Genomic DNA, 22,562 nt, shown 5'->3' on the forward strand with positions numbered 1-22,562 from the left:
CGCAGGACGCAGAGCAGCGCGGGAACACCCCCCCCCTCTCTATGTGTGACGCCATGTTTGGTTCGAGTCTCTCACCAACATGGAACCATTTCAGGAATGTTCAGAGGACATGAGACATTTTAATAAAATGCAGATGAAATGAATCACCGGAGGTCTATCTATCTATCTATCTATCTATCCATCTATCTATCTATCCATCTATCTATCTATCTATCTATCCATCTATCTATCTATCTATCTATCTATCTATCTATCTATCTATCTATCTATCTATCTATCTATCTATCTATCTATCTATCCATCTATCCATTCATCCATCCATCCATCTATCTATCCATCTATCCATTCATCCATCCATCCATCTATCTATCCATCTATCCATTCATCCATCCATCCATCTATCTATCCATCTATCCATTCATTATCCATCCATCTATCTATCTATCTATCTATCTATCTATCTATCTATCCATTCATCCATCCATCCATCTATCTATCCATCTATCCATTCATCCATCCATCCATCTATCTATCCATCTATCCATTCATCCATCCATCCATCTATCTATCCATCTATCCATCCATCTATCCATTCATCCATCCATCCATCTATCTATCTATCTATCTATCTATCCATCCATTCATCACAGTGACATGCGAACACATAATTAAAAACTTTGATCAACATCAGGAAAGTTCTTGTTAAAGTTGAGACAGGAGACGCCCCCTACAGGCTGACCTGATGATGACACAGTGAGAGGCTCAGAGTGGACTGTTGGTTAAACAGCAGCTGTTACCATGGTGTCAGACTGAGCTGCACGTTGTGTTGAGCAACACGAGCAACCACTCCTCACATTCTTCTGGAGGAGAGGACACACCCATCAGCAGCTTACACACTCACAGACACACACAGACACACACATCATCCCAGTATTGTTGTGTGGAGGCTCTCTGATGAGACACAGACCTGAATGTGATTTTGAGTCTTGTCTCGGTAACAGGTTCAGGTGGACGTGAGTCACCTGAGGAAGCTGCAGGAAATCTGTGTCTATGTGAACAAAGAAAAAGTGAAGCAGGTGGAACAAAGCTCCTGAGCTTCAGTCGTGAGGACGAAGCAGCAGGACGAACGAACTGTTGGACTAATGTTGGTTCCAAAGCGTCTTTCACCTCCACAGAGCAGCTCCTGTCTTCACCTCCGTCCACTTGTTTGATTGTAGACCAGGAGTCAGGAGAGAACTCGTTAAACCTTGGTGTGGATCCAGGAATGTTTTTATCACTTTCTTTAACAATTTCCTTGGAAGCAAAGCTCAGATGAGAAATCTCAGGGGGCCACGTCCACAGTAATGCAGATATTTAGCATTCGAGCTTCTCGTCCAGAAGGACACGGACTCTTGAACCACCGAACTGACATTTTTACAAACATCTTCACAAATGCAAACATCACAGTTCGCTCCCCGTCACTTTATGTAAAGAGCTCGAGGCAGAAACAACAACCTGACGTGTTTATTTAAGGACTAATTGTCAAACAGAAGTCGGAGAACTGAGAGGAAAACATTTGCGGTCGTTCAGCGTAATATCTGCTAATATCTCTAGTTTGTGCAACTTGGTGTGGCTTGATTGACACAGGGCGAGAGGCTGGCTCCGCCCTGCACAGGCTGAAAGGTCAGAGAAATCTCCTGTGGTGAGTTTTTCCAGTTTCCTACTGAAAACTCTGGATTCAAATCTATCTGAGACAAACAGGAGCATTAACTGGTTCCCGTGCATTTTTAATTTGTGCAACAGAAACAATGATTAGCTTCAATAAACAACACGGACAACGTGATCAACATCCTCCATTCTGTCAGACCGAGGGATCAGAGGGAAACGTTCAGTTTCATCATCTCACACATCTGCTTCCTCCGAATCAGCCGGTGCAGCGTCGTCCTGCGGTGTCACCTGCAGTCTGGGTGTGTCCTCAGTAACGCGCTGCAGATGGGAGCGTCCCAGTGAGACAACCTTTACTCACACTCATAACTCCCACTGATCAAAGAGCTTACACAACACGGGCTGGAACATAAATCAGTGTTTTCACTGGTTTCACATTTCATTTCAGATCCCAAAGTTCTTCTTCTCTCTCGTGTGAAGGGATTTTGTTTGTTTGGAAATGTTCTGCAGGTGAACTCCGCCGGCTCAGCAGCTTCACACGTGAACTTTTAATAATTAGCACAGAACAGAGTCAAGCTCACTTCACTGGTTTTGCAGGATTCAAAATTTAAAATCGAGCAGAAATAAACTCATCTGGGGACCATGAACTGAAACTGCCCCTGTGTGCAGAGACTTCCTGTCTCCAGCCTTTGTTTAACCAGGTGTCTCACATGTAAACACATTTTTCAGGGATGATGAAGGAAACAGAAAAGCTCGATCCTCAGACCAACACAGAGACTAACAGGACAACTGTGAGAGCTGAGCAAAGAAAAGCAGGAGGAGGTAAATGTTATCGCGGGTAAATAAGACGGAGGAACAGAAGAGATGTTCTGGGTTTATTCTTTTATTCTTCAGTCTCAGGAGAAACACTGACGGTGGATCTGAAACGTGCTGAAGCTGATGATTCTGACAGAGAAACCTCGTAACTCAGGTCAGCAGAGGTCAGAGGTCAAAGCTCCACCCTTCAGTGGTTTATAGTGTTTTCCAGGGAGGCGTGGTTCAGTACTTGTACTTGTACTTGTACTTGAGGTATGCGCTCCACTGACATTTCTAGTTATATGATGAGATACACACGAGGTGAAACGTCGTCAGAGGGCAGCGTTCGAGTCCGAGTCTTTACATATCGTTCAACTGAAAATGGTGCAACGACATGAAAGTCAAAAACTTTTATTGTGATGATCCAAATATTTACAATGTGGGAGAAAAAAACTGTTCATCTGTATCTGAAAAACCTGAAACTGTGTAAAACTAAATGTATTTTTATTCAAACAGACGCAGTGAGCTCCTGTATGAAGAATAATAATGATAATAATAATGATAATAATGATAACAATCTAAAATCGATGCAGTGTTCTTCTCAGAGGCGACCTGAGGTGACAGTTGAGGGTGAGGCTGAGTCGACAGAACAAAATGTAAGAAAACATCCAGCTCTTGAATTAAAGCCAAAGAGACGAGCCAGAGGAAAAGGCAAGGAAGAAAACTACAGCTCCCATGATGCACTTCAGTAAGAAGCAGCCAATCAGAGAGCCTGCGGAGCATCTGAGGTCAGATTGAGTCACTTTAATAAGAATTCAGCATCAGATGAAGAATCTTGACTTTTTCTCATCAGTCACAGCAGCTGAGGCTCATGGGTATTGTAGTTTTTAATGCCATCCATCATAGAAACCTGGTATTGCCGCCTCCGATGTTTTAATGATGAGCAACACTATGAGTTAAACTTGACTTAGAATGACGTCACTGTCGCTCGTTGGCAGAAACAGACGAAACTGTCGGGATGAGTCAAAATCAAAGCGTCTTCCCGTCTCCCGTCTCAGTTTCCTGTGAACTGAGGTGATGACGTGATGAGCCTGTCAGGACCTGCCGCTGGAAACACAAAGCCTGGAAACACTCGGGATTCGTGTCAAGTGGGGACTTGGTTTATTCTCTGAATACAGAACAAAATCTCTACAGAAAATAATTAAAGCTGTACAAAGCGCTGCGGTATTGAAAAAAATGGCACATTTATTGCTACATGAACACGAGTCACTACAAGATGAGAACCAGCGGGCAGAGAGCGGCAGAGTGACGCGCTGGAACAAGGACGAATAAAACCCTCAGTGTGGGAATCGAACAAAAAAAAAAACAACGTGTCACAACATCTCACAGTAGAGCTCGTACCTCCGCCAAGGCCCGACAGTCCCTTTGAATTCAATCGAGCTGCACCAAATATCACAAAATATCAGTTCAATGAGTTCGATTCCTTTCGTCAAGATTCTCCGAGAGAGCAAATGTAGAAAAACACCCAAACGCACAAAGTCAGAGAAAGTTATAAAAAGTCCTGGATCTGCCCCCGGATCCGGATCCGGATTCAAATTGAACGAGTTCCTCTCTGACGCTGAACGCACGCGTCCACAAAGAGGAAAAACATGAGCAACAAAACCGTTTCAGCCGAGCGGCCCCAAAGTGTGAGATGATTCTGGATTCTGTTAATTAACACATCATCTCGTAAAACAATCAAATTTAAACAGAATATATAATTCAGGTTTAAGGGAGCAGTGATTATCTCTCTCTAATTTATCTTAAACACTTGGTGCAACATCTACAGACAGTGGTTCCAGCTGTGCACGAAGTTTTAAAGGTTTTAATTGATTCTGTCGTGTTCCTGAACTCTGAAGACGTCTGCACCCTGACAGAGTCAAAATCTCTTGAAGTTTTAGATTTCAAACCTTTTTCATTTCTAATTATCTGTGATTCATTTACTGAATTTGATTCATTAAATCAATTTATTCAAATGTAAATTTAAAGATTAGAGTATATTACTTCAGTCTGAGCTGGAATTTTTGAAGATATATTCTTTTGTGCTGGTTTATAAATGTGGAAAAATATTTGTCACAAGATAAATACTCATCAAGAAAAGATTAAAATACTGGCAGGAGTTTTTAAATGATTTCTGTTTCTGGCAGTGGACATTTGGATGAATTGAACTTTTGTTAACAACTTGAAAAACAAGCTGCTTCGTTCATTTCGTCATTTTCTTTCACAGGAATTATAATTATTATAATAATAATAATAAGTTCCTGTGAAATAAGTGACACAAACATTCTGATCATATTTTTGAAGTAAAAGTACAAATGGAACTTGTTGTGCTGTGTACGTGTGTTTGAGGAAACTTCTCCAACATGGAAACAAAGGACAGGAGTGGCCATTTTGAATTCAACTCATTATTGCAGTAAAACTGGTACAGAGAGTAACAGATTACAAAGCTCATGGCACAGTCACTTAAAAAGAGAGATGAGGTGTGTATGTACAACAAGGAGGGAAAAGAAAAGCGTTAGCGTTTTGGCTAATAGAAACATCGGGGGTAACATAAAAATGAAGATACTGTAATTCGGGAGATGACTCGATTATACAACAAAGAGAAAATAGGAAATGAAGCATCGTAAAAATAACATTACTTAAAAAATAAATTTAGCACTTACACTGACAGATTCAATCCTAGAGTTTCACCTAGGTCCAATTCAAAGCAGCTTTCCTTTTGTCAAAAAGCTCAACGCAGAAAAGAAATGACTGAAACTGTCGTTCACGTGATCGGATCTGTTTTTGGGGAAATAGCTGATAAGATTGTTTGCTGACAACTTCTGATTTTATATTAGACTACAACGCTCCAATCTTTTACCAAACGCTCATATATTAATCTTGAACTCGCGGCTGAGGGTCTTTTGTTTGTCGTTAACATTTACAAGTCATTTTGAAGGAAAGAGGCGCACATGAGCCAGAGCCGGCCCAAAGCCACCAGGGGGCGACAGAGTGGATTGAACGTATTCGCGATGTCAGTTCAGTTATCTGGAATTTAAGCCGTTAAATATTAGCTCACGTATTTTGAAGTTCTGGCTTCTACATGTTTTACAGAACAGTCATTTCTTTTAGGTTTAGAATTTGTTTTTGATTAATTCATGAAATCAAAATAAAGATCCTCGGCACCGGCCTGGAGCTTGTGTTCGCTCCGATGGTTCTCGGAGCGAGTAAAGACGATCGTTTGACCTTCGGATGGTCGGCAACAATAACCACGAACGGCGCTGAGCACCGCGGACCCCAACTAACAGCGGAGAGCGAAAACGAGCGCACTGAAACTCAAAACATCTTCGTCATCTCTGGCCCTCACCCCACAGAAAATGTTTTATGAGTATTTACACAATTCTCTGCAAAGAATACAATTAAAATGGAAACGTCATGAGGAGAATTAAACAAATATCATATATCTTTCATGATTCCTCACTTTGACCCTCGACGTGTTCCCCACAGATTAAAAAAAGAAAAAAAAAGAAACGTAAAAAAAAAAAAGAGTTTGGAACTTTTGACCTCACTACATTTTCAATGTGACACATTTTTTCAACACACACTGAATTTTTACTTTTTCATCTTTTAACAAAAGAACTGATACAACATATTTCTAAAACACAAAATAACAACAGTCTACATGTAAAAATATAACTTTTACATACACGATTTCAAAATAATGGAAAGGTTCGCCATTTTGTTGCATACAATTTACAAACGTCTGTGTGTCGTTGCCGTGGATACATAGCAGTGAACGGAGCCGATGGAACTCCAGTCCCGTTTTCTTTTCTTTTTTTTTTTTGTCCTGCGCGGGGTGCCGTACTAGTCGGAGGGTGTTGTCATGGCAACAACGGAGAACACAACAAAGTCAGCTGAAAATTGATAACACTGAGGGGCGTCGCCAACGTCTGCCAGTTCAGTCTTTGAGAAAATAAATTCCTCCCCAAGCGAAACACAAAAAAATTACAGAAACTGGCCCCCTCCTTATATATCGTATATATTTTTTGTACATTTATATATAGATTGATTTATTCAAATAGATTCTTTTCCAGTTTCCGTGCCTTCCTGTTGAATGGGTCGGAATTTAACCGCGTCAAAATGATACCGACAGAGAGCGATGCTGCCGGATAGAGAATTGTTTGTTTTTTTTGTTTGTTTTTTTGTAGTTTTTTTACATTTTCCGTCATAGACATGTAAACCAGAACAGACAAAGAAAAGAAAGCAATAAGAGAAAAAATTCTTCTTAAAAAACAGAGAGAGAGAGAAACAAAAAAGAAAATCTGTTTTACAACATACAACCACACACTTTGTACTGAAGACTACATTGGCTCACGGACAAGCCGATCAAATATTGATAAAAAGCTGATAAGCTATAATACAAGAAGAGACGCGTTGTTCACCATGGAAACAGGGCGGGGCTTGGAACAGGAAAGCGAGGTTGGGGGTTCTGGAGGATTTGTGGGGGAGGGGACGACTGGGACGGGGGCTCGTCTTGCTAAATCAAGCGTCTGTCCCGTTGGCTCAAAGCCAGAAAACGCTGTCTACTTACATATAAGTGTACAGTACATTAAATACAGTTTTGTTTTTTTTTTTTATCCAAAAAATACTTTTTTTTCCTTTTTAGCTTTTTTTAAATACCCAGGTCTGGTAAAAAACCTGACTGCATAGAACCTAACGACTAAGAACAGGTTTCCCTAAGCTTGCATCCTATTAAAAGACCAGGTTCATGTCCTCCTCTGGTAACTCGAATGATATGAACTCTAAAAAGGCACATTGGTAGAAGTGAATGTTCAATTTGCATCTGTGGGACCGCTTAGGTGGGGCAAGAGGCCGGGGGAGGGGGGGCTAGGACTCTCGTTCAGGGCTAATAAGGCGAGGGACAGCAGTGAAGACAGCGTGGCCTGGACTCAGAGGGTTTCACTCAGGGTGAGAGTCAGAGGGGCTGGAGAACACAATGGAGGCAGATGTTTCAACTAGCCTCTAAGTTTTCTAGCTCTACTTCCACTTTGGACTTGAAATCACGATGGGTTGGAGTACAACTACCTAAGAAACCCGGGTACGTCAAAGTACAACAGATGGATAATACTAGTTTCTGGATTGGCCTCCTTCTGGTTTCTGACCGGACTCACGATGAACGACACAGTGAAACACTCTGGTTGGATTCAGGGACTTTAACTGAAGCGGATGTCGTGATGCTGAAATCAGACGGAATCTTGTTGTGGATTAAGAATCAAACTTTACTGACATTCGGCCTCATGCTTCAGACAGAAACACTCACTTTGCTCTTTGACTCCAGTTCAACTGCATGAACCCAAAACTGCAGAAGCATCCTGCAACAACCTTTTAACAAATCTAGAACCGATCCAGAAGTTCTTCTTGTCCCACTCAGACAGAACTGCAGAGTTACTGAACAGATCTTAGAGTCTAGGAGTCATTGGCTGACATTAGGCTAAAGGATTGAAACAGATCCTGAAGCAGCTAGATGAGATTCTGCCGACGGGGCAGAGCAGAAGTCTGAAGTTAGAGTTTGAGTTTCAGGAAATCTCATGAATCTGTGACAGGAATGCTTTGACTGCTGCAGCTCGGCCCCGAGATTAAACCCCAATGATTGTTCTTTTGCTTCCCCTGCAGCGCCGTCAGCGATCAGACCTTCGGACTCGATCTATTCTCTCACTCGAATCAATCCTGCTGTTCCCCGTCCATGACCCCCCCCCACCTCCTGCAGTTCAGGCCTTTAGGGCATCGGCAGCACTGGATTCAAGTAGATTGCGATTCAGGGAATGTGCTAAAAGTGGAATAGAAATGACTTCAGTGCTCAGCCCTCCTCCCTCTCCTCCATCTACCTGTCGTCTACCATCCTCCACCTTGAACGCCAGCCTCCCGCTCTGCCTGAGCTATTGAGTTTCCGACAGAGACGACGTTCCTCAGATGTTTGTTGGAGCTTTCTGTCGATAACCTTCAACAATAATCGGAGATGAAGTAAATTGTCTTTCAGCCGCATTTAAAAGTACACTTTAGCGTTCAACTGCATGATTCTTGCTCCCTGTCGTTATTCCTCTACCTTCAAAAACTTTAAACGCCCCAAAGCCTCTGGAGTCGCTCACTGGTTGATTGATTAATTGGTTCAATGATTGATTCTCTTCGTACTCTCGTCCTCCCAGCGGATACACTCGGGTCATTTGGGTGAAACTGTCGAGGGTTTTTGTGTCTGACGTGGATCAATGTGGCTATCAGCAGGAAACACTGAGAAATACAGAAAGGAAAAGGTTCATATTCGTGTTAATCTTACAGTTTAAACGTTTCGGAGGGAATGCAGTCGAAGGGGAGGAAAAGTTGCCCCTTATTGTTTAGCCCCACGTTTGTCAAGGTATCTATGATAGTCAAAAAGCATTTGTGAACTTAAGCATCTTCTACAAACTTTTAAGATCACGACAGATTCTGCTTCCAAATCTCTCTCGTTTGTACTCGAAGGGTGGTTTGCGAGCTGATGTGTGAGTGTTCGGCCGACTTCCTGGAAATGACCTGTTCTTTTTTTTTTTTGTTCGTCATCTTTGCTTCTCTGTGTGTGTCTATCTGACTGGTGCGTCCACGAGGAGATCAGGCACAGCTTCATCCACAGTGGGGCGTTCAGTCAGAGGCTGCGTTCAACAACAGCTGCGCAATGTTGGTGCTTTAAAAAAGAAAAATCTCTTGAAACACTTTGTGATATGTTTTGTTTTCCGCTCTGAACAACCTTCGTCTCCTCACTGCCCTCGTCCAGTTGCACTTTTTTTAAAACAAGGTTTTCATAATTTTTTTTCCTTTTCTCATATATATACTATATATATTTATATATATATAGAACCCTTTTATTCAGTAAAACTGGGAATGCTGATAAAACAAGAAGTACAAGAAGAATTTCTTGGATGATGTGATTCCAAAGACTTTTGTCCGTTGCAGCCACGTGACGGTTTCAACGTCTCCAAAAGTAGCGTCCGGTTCACTTCAGCTGCAAAGTGACGAAAGCGACTAACGTGACTCTGCAGTTCGTGTTCTCGACAGAAGAGGGAGACAGAGGCGAGGAGGAGGATCAGAGACAACAGACGGGAGGAGAGAGAGAGGCTGATCTGATTGGTCAGGCTGAAGCGACAACGGGTTTGATTGATTGCTGGGTTGTTATGGAAACAGCGTCAGAGGAAGTGGTCACTCATCATCTTGATGAACTCTGGCACCTTCGACCTGGACGGACGAAAAGAAAAGAGAAGAGTGAGAGTAAATTAAGAAGGAAAGAAAAAACACACGGAAAACTTTCTTCACTTATTCACTCCAAAGCCCCCTAGTGGTGGCAGTTTCTATTACACGCCACAACAACAGGGCTTAAAAAGTCTGTCCAATCAGGAGCGAAAATATTCATGGAGGTGAATCCTCTGGGGAGCAGGACTGAGCAGGTGTTTGGTTCAGATGATGCCAGAGGAGGCGTCAAGAATCACCAAACAATTAGGATCCAGCCTCTGGTGACCACGAAATTCTTAAGCCAAATTAGTTTCACATTTTTTTAGTTTGTTGATTTGATTCACGTTTTGGATGTTGGAGTTTTCTGATGCACGGACGAGAAGCTTTTTCCAAATTCTGTGATTATCTGTGAGGGAGATACTGGAATAAAATGAGTTTCTTAAATGTTGACAGAAGTAAGAAGAAGTAATTTTCCTAGAAATGGACAGAGATCAACCGGCTGCTTGTTAGAAAGAAAACACACAAGTATCTTTATTACGTCCACAAAATAATACGAGGAATACTTTAAACACCAAACAAGGAAGGAAAGTACACGACCAAGTGTTTTAGTACCTGTCGTCCAATTTAAATGCTTAGAAATGTTCTGAAATAATATGAAACTTTAACAAACCTTCAATGAATCAATAAAAGAAAACAGTTTTTTCTCCATGTGTGGTTTTGTCTCGTGGTCACTGCTCCTCGTCATTAACATCAGAACAAGCTCAACTTCACACATGCAAACAGAAACACAGTCGGACCGTGAAGAGACGGGATCGAGAACACGGACGAAGACACGTTCACACATGACACACATTAAAATCACACTTACTGCCAATCTGTTGTTCAAATGTACCTGCACCAGACAGAACCTCGCTTTTTATCATCAGCTCCGACTGAACTTAACCGTCAGGAACCGAAAAATGTTTCTCTAGAAATTGAGTCAAATAATCAGGAATGTTTTTGATCTGGATGAGAATTGATCAACTTGTTGTTTGTGTCATTTTAGTTTTAGTGATGAAAACTGAACCAGTTAAATTCTGCAGGAAGCTGCTGATTTAAAAAAACACAAACAAGAGAGAATTTCCTTTTTCCAATCATCAGAAGTGTCACGATATAGAATTACAACCTGAACACTTGTTTTCATTGTGGGGACGTTTGGTTTCCAATTTCATTTCTTGGGGCAGATGATTTTTAAAATGATCAAAGTTTCTGAGCTGGTTTCTGAATTTTAAATCTTAGAGTTAAAGGTACAACAGCAGATTAGTTTATAAGTGAAATCTTCTGACCATTCAGGGGGGGAGGAGGTGGTGCTGCGTTTTACATTTGTCCCATGGGGTTCGACCCATCGCCCATGACGGTGGCGGCGGCGTGGTGCGCGGCTGCCAGCGACAGGGGGGTCCCGTCCGACGTCACAGTCACCTTCTCCTCCTCGCGGCGCTTCAGACAGGCCGCCTTGGGGTTCAGGTTCCTCTCTGCAGGGAGGAAACACAGGAGTTGTTCTCTCTCTTCTCAGTGATGCTTTTTATTTCTGAGTCAGGAGGTCAAACACCGCTACTGCCCTCTACTGGAGCTGCTGCAGTACTGCGTGTGCTGTAAGTGAGAGGCTCTGCTCCAAAGTGAGGTGAAACGTTTTTAAGACAGTGTCAGTATCTAGGACGTTATATTTAAAGTTTTTTTTTTTATCGAACAAGCTGTGACGTCACTATTTCTACCAAAAACATGCAAATGAGCAAAAAGCAGATCAGGTGCAGTCTCTCTGTTGCATTGGGGTCAAAGGTCACGCGTCTTTCATTAGAACCTGACCTCGGACTTGTTGCTCCAGACTGAGGATGACGGCCACGGCCTGGTGCAGGATCAGTAACTTGGTCTGAGGTTTGTCGCTCTTCAGGTGCAGCTGCACCATCTTGCCCAGCTCCTTGAACGCCTCGTTGATGTCGCGGACGCGCAGGCGTTCCCGTGCGTTGTTGGCCATCCTCCGTTCCCGCTCTCTCTCCATCTTCTGCTCCGGAGACAGGTCCTCGTCCTCGTTGTTGCTACGGTGACCAACAAAGAGGCGGAGAAAGAGGAGAGACACAGGGGACGGGGAGAGGAGAGGAGGAGAGGAGGAAGAAAGGAGGGATTGAGGATGAAAGCTCAAGTTTGAATTTCTGTGGAGAATCTGATGTTAGTAAAAAAACCTGCTGAATTTTACCTGATTGTTGAAAAATAACTACGAACAGGGATTGCATTCTGGGTAATTTGCCATGTTTCATGTTGACAAAATGATATTTTCAACACGAAGACAGAAACATTTAAATCGAATATTTTAGTTTCTCAGCATAAATAAAAGTTTGGTTTATTACAGTCGACAAAGTGAATTAATTTAAATTTAATAAAACTTGACTTTGTCTTGTGTTTTAATTCTAAATCGTTAAGGTTGAATGGGAAATACAGACGATCACAGAATATGTGATTTGATTTACATGCTTGAGTGTTTCTATGGTAGAGACACCTCATTATCCTATTTATTACAAAGAAGAATAATTTACTCCACAGTGAGAATCCACTTCACAATGTGGATTCATCGCAGAAGTTTTCTGAATATGTTGAAACGTGATATTACAATATTCGTTTGTTTCTCACTCTCACAATCACGTGTGTGTGTTGCACACTCAGCAGAGCTGCTCTTTAACTGTAGGGGGCGATAGCGACCAGGAAATAACAGGAAATGGACGTGTTGCAAAAAAGTAGATAAAATGAGCAGAATTACACATAACAACAAAGAACAACAAAGTTTTCATCAGCATGTGTTTCCCAACCAGTTACATCATCATCATCATCATCATCATCATCATGACCGCCACCATCATGAACAATCTCTGGGTTTGGGATCCAAATGTTTCTAATGTCGTTCGTCCTCTCGGTGAAAGCTGAACCTGTTTCTCGTTGGAGGGATGAAGGCTGCTCAGCCGATTCAGGACGGGAAACAACACTTTTCAAGTTTAAAAAGAACTTATTCTTGTAATTGTTCTTGCCAACTGCGGGAATAATCGTTTTATTTGTGTTTTTCTTTCCCAGCTCTGAATGCGAGGCATCACTTCTTTGAGAATATTGACTGTTGGCTCTACTCTCCTGTGTGAGAAACAGTTAAAACCAGGCTCAAGACCCTGGAGAGACCGACGGGATCACGTCCACCAGGAACCTCTCGTCCCCGACAGAGAGAAGCCTGGTGGACACGGATCGTTCGTATCGTCATGTGGTCTCTGGTTTAACTGATGTTTTTAGCTGCTTCTCATCACACTTGGTCACTTCATCAAAGTCCAGAGGCTGGTTCCCAAAGCACACGCGAGTCAAAGTCCTTCCTTGCGTCCTCTCTCTCTCAAAAAACTTATTTTGACTCTGTCTTATGAAAGAAACTGACTTTAACTCAACTCTTTGTCAGTTTCTCTAGAAAATGATCAGATCTTCTGTTTTATGGTTCTATCTCATGTAGATGCTGAATTTCTCTTCCTCGTGACTCAGAATCAATGAGACACATGAAACTTTCTGCTGAGAGGTTTAGTTTTATCAATGATGAGCAACAAGGAAGTTCTCTGAACCCGCATGTGTTTTGAGACGATGGTTCCAGCCCAGCTGAGGGGTTTGATACAAGCGAACGTCTGAGGTTGGCTGCGTTACCTAGATCTTGACCTGTCATTAGCTTTTAGCTCCTTTGCGTCGGCGTCCTCCCTCTTGGGATCCAGAGGCTTCGAGTCCAGGAGGTTCTCGTCGCCCTCGTCCTCAGACTTGATCTCTGAGCTGACGGAGGAGGTGCTCTGGCCCTGCAGACCTCCGGACAGAGCTGCAGGAGGAGGAGGAGGAGGAGGAGGAGGAGGAGGAGCATTCATCAGAAACATGAACAAACATCAGTGTGAGAAGAACGAGGTTAAATGACAGAGACCGTCTTTGATTTTATTTAACGTGGATGTAGATTTGTTCCTGTTCCCATCTGCTAACATGGAGGAGGCAGGGTTTATGACTGTGCTACAGCCAGTCACCAGGGGGCGATCAAGACGCTTTGGCTGCATGTTTATAATATGACCCCCGTCCGCCTCTCACTCAGCTGAACAGAGCCGCCTTTATCTGACGTCTGTATGGATCCGTCACTGGGTCGCTGCCAACGTCTCCGTCACACACACACACACACACACACACACACACACACACGAGCAGCTGTCGGCCATTTTGGATCTCCGTTCGCCTGACTGGGTGCATTTTGTGCGCAGCTTTGAGTGACGGCCTGTGTTTGTTTTGTGTGTGTTTGTGTGTGTGCGTCTGGTTCCGTACAATCACTGTGTGTTTGTGCATAAATAGCTGCATTTATTTAAATGAACTCGTGAAAAGTGACTTTGTGCCTCCGAACGTCTGAGTGAAACCAGGAGGACGAGAAGCGACTGAACGCAGGGACCTGGGGACGAGCGTGAATGAAAGCAGCTCACACACGGGCAGAATACACACAACTACATGCGTGTTTAAAAGAACACGTATGAAGGTTTCTCTCCTCGTGTGAATGTAGAAGTTTGTGAAGTTTTAAAGTTTGTGGTAAAGTGAGTCCAGACATGTCCGGCGTACTGGAAACAATAATAAAATAAAAGCCAAACCACAAGTTTGTTGACTTCCTGTGGACGAACTAAAAGAAACACCTCAGGATCCATGTTCAGTCAGCGTGTGCACTTTGAATGATGCGTCTGCAGTAAAACACGAATAACTTATGTTCTATATTTACTGTGGAAATCACCGAGACACACAAAGTCTCGGAAAACGATTTAAATGTAAAACAAATCTGAACTTTACTCTTCGTACAATTTTTTAAAAATCAAAGACCTCAGGAAACCACAGCTCTGCCAAAAACATTTTAATATCCTTTATTTACAGCCTCCACACCGCTGGAAGTGTGTGTGTGTGTGTGTGTGTGTGTGTGTGTGAGAGTTATGGATGGATGCAGAACTTCTTCTGGCTCACTGTGTGTGTGTGTGTGTGTGTGTGTGTGTTTCTCACTCTCTCTCTCACCTCATTACACACTTGGCGGTGGATGCTTCTGGCTGAACTTTGCTGCCAGCAGACTTATTTTCAGCCTTTAAAAACCGGCTCAGGGCTAATTTGCTCCGCAGTGCGCTCATATACACTTTTGCTCCTCTACATCCGTACACACACACACACACACACACACACACACACAGTTTATCCATTTACCCTCCTCGTTAAGTGTCGCTCTGCCGGTGAAGATGAAGCTCGCCAGCTGAGATCTGACTCTACGCTTCTTAACTCTCTGATCCTCGATTAGGTCGAGTTCCATCATCTAACTCTTTTTTCTACCCACACACACACACAGACTCACACACACGACTGTGAGTCGTCTCTCGTGATGTCACCAGAGGTTCGGAGGCTCAGTCTGATGCTCCGTGTATCTACTGTACGTGATGTCATGACTCACCGCGGTAGGGGTCGGGCTGGCTGAGGTCGGGCGAGGTGGCCGACTGAACTGGCAGCTGAGGCCCAGGCCCCTGACCGGCCATCGAGTGTCCGCCACGCAAACCGCTACCGCCGTCTTCTCTGTGGGAGCCCACCTGGGAAACAGAGGGGAGGACACAGAGGTTAGTAAGAGAACAAACAGCTGCTCCGACTCGGACAGATGTTATAAAACACACTCACTGACATTCACCTCTCGTGTGTTTGATTAAAATCATTCAGACTCAAGTCGACTGCTTCTTACTGAAACTTTAAAAACACTCTGAAACAAATCATTCCAGTTTTATTAAATTCAGGATTCAAACATCTGTAGGTTTTAGTCAATGTTATTAAAAAATGAGTATCGAGAGAATCAGGTTTCATCTTGACAGAAACTACTGTATTTTGTTTATATATTACATTTACTTTTACTATGTGTGTATTTATATTTGCTCAACTATTAAAAACATCTTTCTTTTTTTTATTTACCTGTTAACATTTTTTTTCCAAGTTATCCTTTTTCATTGTTTTACATTAAAAAGTGTAAACTTGTAAATTTTTACGATATATAAACTACATCTGAATTTTTTCTTTCATTCGTCTCATTTTATTTCTAATTATATGAATGAAATTCTTTCCCACAAAGAATTCAACAAATACAACTAAGTTCTTTCTCTCTGTAGTTTTATCTTTGGCCTGTTGAGGGCATCCTCTACCTTTCTGAGTCACTAAAGGTCCCCATCTGTCGCTCGCTCGCTCCTCTCTCACAAACACACAAACACACACACATAAACACACACACACAGACCATTCCTTGAGATGTTTTAAGAAGCTGTGTGTGTGTGTGTGTGTGTGTGTGTGTGTGTGTGTATCTCCGTGTCTGACATGTATATTTACTGTTTTTTTTAACTCGAGTGTGTGTCCTTGTTTTTTTTATGTGAATTTTCAATGGACGCTGTAGGGTGTGTAGGCCTATGTGTGTGTGTCTGTGTGTGTGTGTGTGTGTGTGTGCCTGGCTGAATCCTATCCATCTGTCTGCCACACACACACACACACACACACACACGAAAGCACAACAACTGACAATTATCTTAATGCCCATATGTTTAATTGTGGGATTTCTAATTCCCAGAGCACCGAGCAGCTTCCAGCAGGGACTCTCTGTTTTGGCACGAGATGGGCTCACTTTGTGTGTGTGTGTGTGTGTGTGTGTGTGTGTGTGAGTGTGTGTGATGCCAGCTCTCTTATTGCGTCCTGCGGTTCAGAATCTCTCTCCCTCCTCGTCCTGAGCTTTGTTTTATCGGCGTGACACTTTCTCGATACGAGTGAATGATAGATGTTCAGACCTGGACGCTGTGAACACGCTGGTGGTGTGTGTGTGTGTGTGTGTGTGTGTGTGTGTGTGTGGTGGGTCTTTAATGGCGTGATAATCAGACTGAATTGCCATTTCATTCCAATCCATTATTCAGCCTGACATCGCGCTCGTGTTAGCTGCGTTCTGTTTGCGGAGTCGCTCTGACCAATTAGCAGCGAGCGACGCATCCATTCAGCCGATGTCACTCACTGGAAACAGAAGTGGTGGCGGTGGTTGCCATGGAGAACATAAATCAAGTGTTGATTTGTCAAATGAACGTGTTTGTTCGACAGTTATTCTCTCTGTTCATTCACTGACGGAGACGCGTGTCGTTCAACCTGCACTTTGTTTCAGGCTCGGACTCAGAAACGTTCTCTAAAAAGTCCATCTCAGCATCGGGCTTCTGAGAGGTTGTTGTTCAAGTCACAAAAGGTCGGTTCAGAGATATTGAGTTCTTTCATCCACACGTTCCTCCTCCCTGGAGCCAACATTACCCACAAGGCAACTCAACGTTAACGTCTCTAAGTCACTGTTGAACTTTACTTCAGTGCGTTGCCTGATAGCGATGATGTGAATAAAGTTGTGTTGAGAATGAAATCCCTCTCTCTGTTAATCCAGCTGGATGACAGAGAGGTCTTGCCCGCCACATGCTCCCTCGCTCTCTGCAAATATCACAAAATGTCGACCTGTTTGTCAGCGTGTGTGTGTGTGTGTGTGTGTGTGTGTGTGTGTGTGTGAGCGTCCACAGTCTCTGTCCACACGTCTCTTTGCCCTCTTTTTTCTATTCTTCTTCTTCCCCCTCTTTCTCCATGCCTCTCCTTCCCGCTCTCTGCCTTTCATCACCGCCTGGATTCCCAAATGTAAAATGGCAGCAGAGAGGGAGACGGGGAGCGTGGCGTACATTTTTAATGGAGGGCTTTTATATTTTAACGAGCCTTCCTTCTCTCTTCCTTAATTTAGTTCAATGAGGAGGGATGACAAGGAGACAGACGGAGGAGAAAAATATAAATAAATCACTCAGAAACTGATCTGCTGCCGGTGCAGCTCCGATATTTGCCACGAATCGCTGCCACGTCTGCTTCCCCCCGCAGGTTGGACGCAGCTGATTGGACGGCAGATAAACTTAATCGCCAATGACAACACGGTGGAAAGCTTTGATTTGACTGTCAACGCGTAAAGTCCGTGGCTGTGACACGCAGAGAAAGTCAGCGAGCGGACCTTGAGTTGAGATTATTTAGTTTTGGTTTGTGCTGCTTTTCGTCAGAGCTGCGTTCAAGGACGCCCAAACATCTGTGTTTTGAGAGTTAAAATAAAACAGAGTGAAAAGAATACAGCAATTTTTTTTTTTTTTTTTTTCATCTTTGCCTCACAAAAGTTTCTGTTCAGCAGCCAAGTCTGAAAATGTCAGAGTGTCCTTGAATGCACCAACAAGGAGAGATTCCACTGTAACAACGGAGCTTTGAAAAACTCCAACAGTTCAACACCTGATTCTGAAACTACATCCTGACATGAACATGCTCTGTGATGATGATGGAAAGTGTCTGGACGTCATCTGTTTAAATAAATACAAAGCTTTTAATTGGTCCAGAGCTGCTGTCACAAGACCTTTCTTCAGTTTATTCTCAAGTTTGGATAAACTAACATGTTTTGTGCTCGATGCATCACAGCTCCGTCCTTTAATTAGAATAAAACACATTTAACCAGTGAGAAATAATAACGTTTGGTCTATTAGAGAATTTAAAGTTCTGAGTATTAACCCTGACATAGTCAGGAGGCTTGAATCTAAGAGTTGATGGAGTTAAGGTTGTTGGACGATGATCTATTTGTATTTGTATAGATGTCGTTTAAATAAAGCTGATGGAAAAAAAAGAGCTGGAGCAAGAGATAGAGGAGGAGGAGGAGGAGGAGGAGGAGGAGGAGGAGGAGCTGGGTAACTGTCATCTGCAATGTTGTTGATCAGGGAGTTCATCTAAAATGTGGGTGTGTGTGTGTGTGTTTCATCTCTTGACCCAGAAATTCCCTACCTTCTCTTCTTCCTGTGCAATCAGTGCGCACACACACACACACACACACACACACACACACACACACACACACACACACACACACACACACACACACACACACACACACACACACACACACACACTTGTCATGCAGTTGTAAACAGTAGGGACAAGTGTGAGTCTGTGTCTGACTGAGAGAAGAAAAATAAACTCAATTCACTAACTCTGTAAATTGTAATATTTCACCCTGCATTAGACGAATTTCTGCTATTTCCATTTGTCATCTGTGATTATTGTCGCAGTCTGAGAACGCGCACACACACACACACACACAGACACACACACACACACACACACAGGGCAGGAGGAGAAGAGGAGGAGGTGTAACACGGAGGAGGACGTCTGTGCGACTCAGCTTCATGATTCCAATGAGCGGATTCAGGACGATGCTACAGTCAGATTACTTCAGTTCAGATCCCGTCCTAATGGTGGCGCTAAAATAAAGGTCAACGGGTCATTAAAATACAAAGAGTCCATCAGTGTCATGTCTCCTCGCTCACACGAGCGTCTCCTGAAATAACAGAGAGGTTCCAAACCCTGGTTGTCATGGATACAATGCTAAACATACGGTCGACCCGCTGCTTCGGCCTCCACTTTAGCGGAGATGCGATGTGATTGGCTGCTGCCTCAGTTACCACATGAAAATGTAAAGTCTGCGCGACTTCTGCTGCACGACGTGTGAACAAGCCGTCGCCACGGAGCCACGACGTCAGGTTCACACCGACTCAGCCTCCAACAGCTAACAAAACTAAAGTTAAACATAACTTTTGTTTCTATGACAAAACTCTTGTAGGTGTGATGCTGCAGTACATTGGATATTTAGACTGGAGTCTACGTTGGTCCGGCTTTAACACACACACACACACACACACACACACACAGTGGAATTTGCTGCTAACTGTACAGTCTGTGCTCTGTGCAAACTCAACCCTTGACAGAAAGCACCTGCTGTAGCAACGTCAACACTCACACACACACACACACACACACACACACACACAGTGTTGAGGTTGGACGTCTCCAAGAGGAAAAGTGGAGCAACATTTTCCAGTGGTGGGATGTGTTTCTTTCTTTTCTTTTTTTTTATTTTCTGTGTAATGAGCCGAATGAAGAACGTCAGACTTCTGCGTTTTGTACGATGTCAATAAAAAAACAAGCTACGTCGAGTTTGTCATTGTTTTAACTGGAGCAGTGGATTTCTATCAGCTTACAGAGGAGCTGCAGAGCATTAAAAGGCATTAGTGTGTTTTACGGCAAAGTGATGCAGATTATGATCCATTTCACTTAATGTGACTCGGCCTAATGGAGAGAGAGAGAGAGATCTCGGCTGACCCCTCCCCTTGTTTCAGGGTCACATCCCCACTGCGCTGAGATGCACCAACTGAAAACCCAGTGTTCAAACCTCCACACTGAGTCTGGGACACTCGTTTATATTCCCCCTCTTCGGTTAGTTTCGAATCGTAACACATTTAGTTCGCTCCGTCTCTCCGCTGCTCTGTCTTCGCGTGTTTGCAGCGATCGGAGCGTTTAATATCCATGAATCACTCTGACGGCTGGGAGATTAAACTGAGTCTCACAAACTGTTTTCAGACATGAACTCCACATAACGTCCAGAAATCTGAGTTCAGACGTTTTCTGCAGTTAGTGTTTCTGTTGTGCAGGAGCAGCAGGAGATTGCCCGAGTCAGACTCATCACCAAAAGCTCTGGAATCTCCTCGTCTCTCCAAGTTGACGTCTGTGGGAGATGTTTGTATGTATTTGAGATATTTGTCCATCACGTGTGAAACAACCTCCCTAGAATGTGCATCGTTTTTTTTAAATGTGGCTAAACCTGCTAAAAATTGGCCATTGACAGTTTTCCCACCGTCAGTAGGAGTTGACTCCAGCTGGAAACTGATAAACTCCGTTCCCTCGCTGTCTTGCACAATATGAAGAAATAAATGCTGTTGCACGTTGTTCCCAACATGTAAGAAACAAACTTTGTTTTTTTACGAGCTCAGAAAATTCAAAGTGCGTCACGATGTCCTGCGGGAAAAGATGCAGCGTCAGCATCTACGCGGCTCAGTTCACCTGGGTGACATGTTCCCATCTCTGCCGACTGTGTCTGTTAGCGACCGCGCGGTGAATCCTGGTTGTGTCTGCAGACTTGAGGAGAAGAGGCTCCAGAAACGTTCTCAACTCGCTCGCTGTGAATTTTCTGGACTCACTCAGACGTTCTCGTTCGCACATACAAGAAGGAACTGAAGGGATTCTGGGAAATGTTCAGACTTCAGTGCAGCTTTATACAGTTTGCATTAGGTTCCACGGAGAAACTGAGCGTCGGAACACGTGTGTGTATCTACCTCAGTTCTAATGTGTGTGTATACGATGCATTCCTGTCTGTGTATATGTCGTTGCCCCCCCCCCCCCTCCCCCCCCCCCCCCCCCCCCCCTTTTCTCCCACATCAGTCTACCACCTGTTTTCCCAGAGTTATGACCTCAGCCTGCAGGCGTCTCTGCCTAACACTGCCAAACTACATACAGCTGTGTGTGTGTCTGTGTGTGTGTCTGTGTGTGTGTGTGTGTGTGTGTGTGTGTTAAAGAGAGAAAGAGTGAGAGAGAGAGAGAGAGAGAGAGTGAGAGGGAGAGAGTGAGAGAGGGGGCATGTTAATGAGAAGATAAAAACAAAAGATGGAAAAAGAAAATAAAGTAAAAATGTAATAAAATGTGTCAATAATAAAAAAGAACATGTGAGTGTGAGTGAAATAGAGAGAGAGAGAGAAAAGAGGAGAGAGAGAGAGAGTCGCATTTACAAGGAACGACAACAAAGAGACGAAATAAAAAGAAACAAGAAATAAAAAGAGAGTGAACGGTCACGTGATGTGTGTGTTCAGGTGTTTTAGCGTCGGTGGAGATTATTTCTGATACAGAGCGAAGAATAAAAACATTAAAGCTCATTTAGATTTGTTTACCGAAGACGACTTCCTGTCTCTACGTTCATTTCATCAGGAACCTGTGCACGACTTCTGAACGAAACGTGGAGCGAAGCAAAAAAACCATGCAAAACTAAAAAACTGTTCAACTTTGTGCTCGATGAATTATCGAGGAAACTCCTGAGTTGTTCTGTTCGTCCTGAAAATAAAACTTTATGATGGGAAATGGGAAAAATACTTTGTCAATCAGCAGCTCCTTTAATTTTACTGCTGGATGGAGGCGAGTCCCCACAACATGATGTTAAACAGGCACATGCACTCGTCCAGGAAAAGTCTGTGGTGTGTGTGCGTGCGTGTGTGTGTGTGTGCGTGTGTGTGTGTTTGTGTGTGTGTGTGTGTGCGTGTGTGTGCGTGTGTGTGCGCTGTGACAGAGCTGGTGTGTTTTCAGACTTTAAGTAATGAGTTGGTTTTTCTGTCAGCCAATAATACACACACCTCTACTAATGATGACAACTCAGGGAGCACGTTCTGAGACTGTGTGTGTGTGTGTGTGTGTGTGTGTGTGTGTGTGTGTGATTCTCTTTTTCCACTTGTTGCAGATGCATGAAAACTTGTCGGAATACATTTGGAATCATCTCAAGATTAATCTGAGAGGTCGTTTGTGAAAATATTAGCGAGAGGTAAACTTTGAATGTTTTCTTGGGCCGAACCTCCGACTCACTTCATAAAACTCAGTCCTGAATTTGAACGTGAGGACGTCCTGAGACGAGAGCCAGGGTTCGGATCGAGCTCCGCACGAAGCAGAAAAGTCGTTTTCAAGTACTTCAGCATTTTCTTTACCACAAACTGAGAATTACATCATGAATTCTTTCTCCACCATCTTTTAAATCCACGTGGGAAGTGTTGAATCTTTTTAAACGGGTATGATTCAGAGTCACGTCCTGAACTAAACTCCTCGGTAGCTTCAGCTGGTGCAGAACGCTGCTGCTCGCACTTTAACCAACACCAGGCGTT

General features: G+C 43.4%; 1 protein-coding gene across 19 annotated transcripts in view; it reads right to left on the reverse strand.

The window, feature by feature from the left end:
• Window positions 1-7,076: 7,076 nt before the first annotated feature.
• The window catches only part of LOC109641048 (transcription factor 4), a 144,110-nt gene continuing 128,624 nt past the window's right edge, over window positions 7,077-22,562 (reverse strand). For 9 of the 19 annotated variants that reach the window (XM_069513663.1, XM_069513657.1, XM_069513666.1 and 6 more), the window contains 5 exons: window positions 15,203-15,335; window positions 13,408-13,570; window positions 11,554-11,783; window positions 11,072-11,222; window positions 7,077-9,717 (listed from right to left, as the gene is read on the reverse strand). In XM_069513663.1, coding sequence (XP_069369764.1) covers window positions 9,669-9,717; window positions 11,072-11,222; window positions 11,554-11,783; window positions 13,408-13,570; window positions 15,203-15,335 — 726 coding nt within the window. In that variant the 3' untranslated portion in view covers window positions 7,077-9,668. Of the gene's footprint in view, window positions 9,718-11,036; window positions 11,223-11,553; window positions 11,784-13,407; window positions 13,571-15,202; window positions 15,336-22,562 lie in introns of all 19 variants that reach the window. The other 10 variants (XM_069513660.1, XM_069513659.1, XM_069513661.1 and 7 more) reach the window with 5 other exon arrangements.

This window comes from Paralichthys olivaceus, chromosome 18, assembly GCF_024713975.1.
Source record: "Paralichthys olivaceus isolate ysfri-2021 chromosome 18, ASM2471397v2, whole genome shotgun sequence".
NCBI lineage: Eukaryota > Metazoa > Chordata > Actinopteri > Pleuronectiformes > Paralichthyidae > Paralichthys > Paralichthys olivaceus.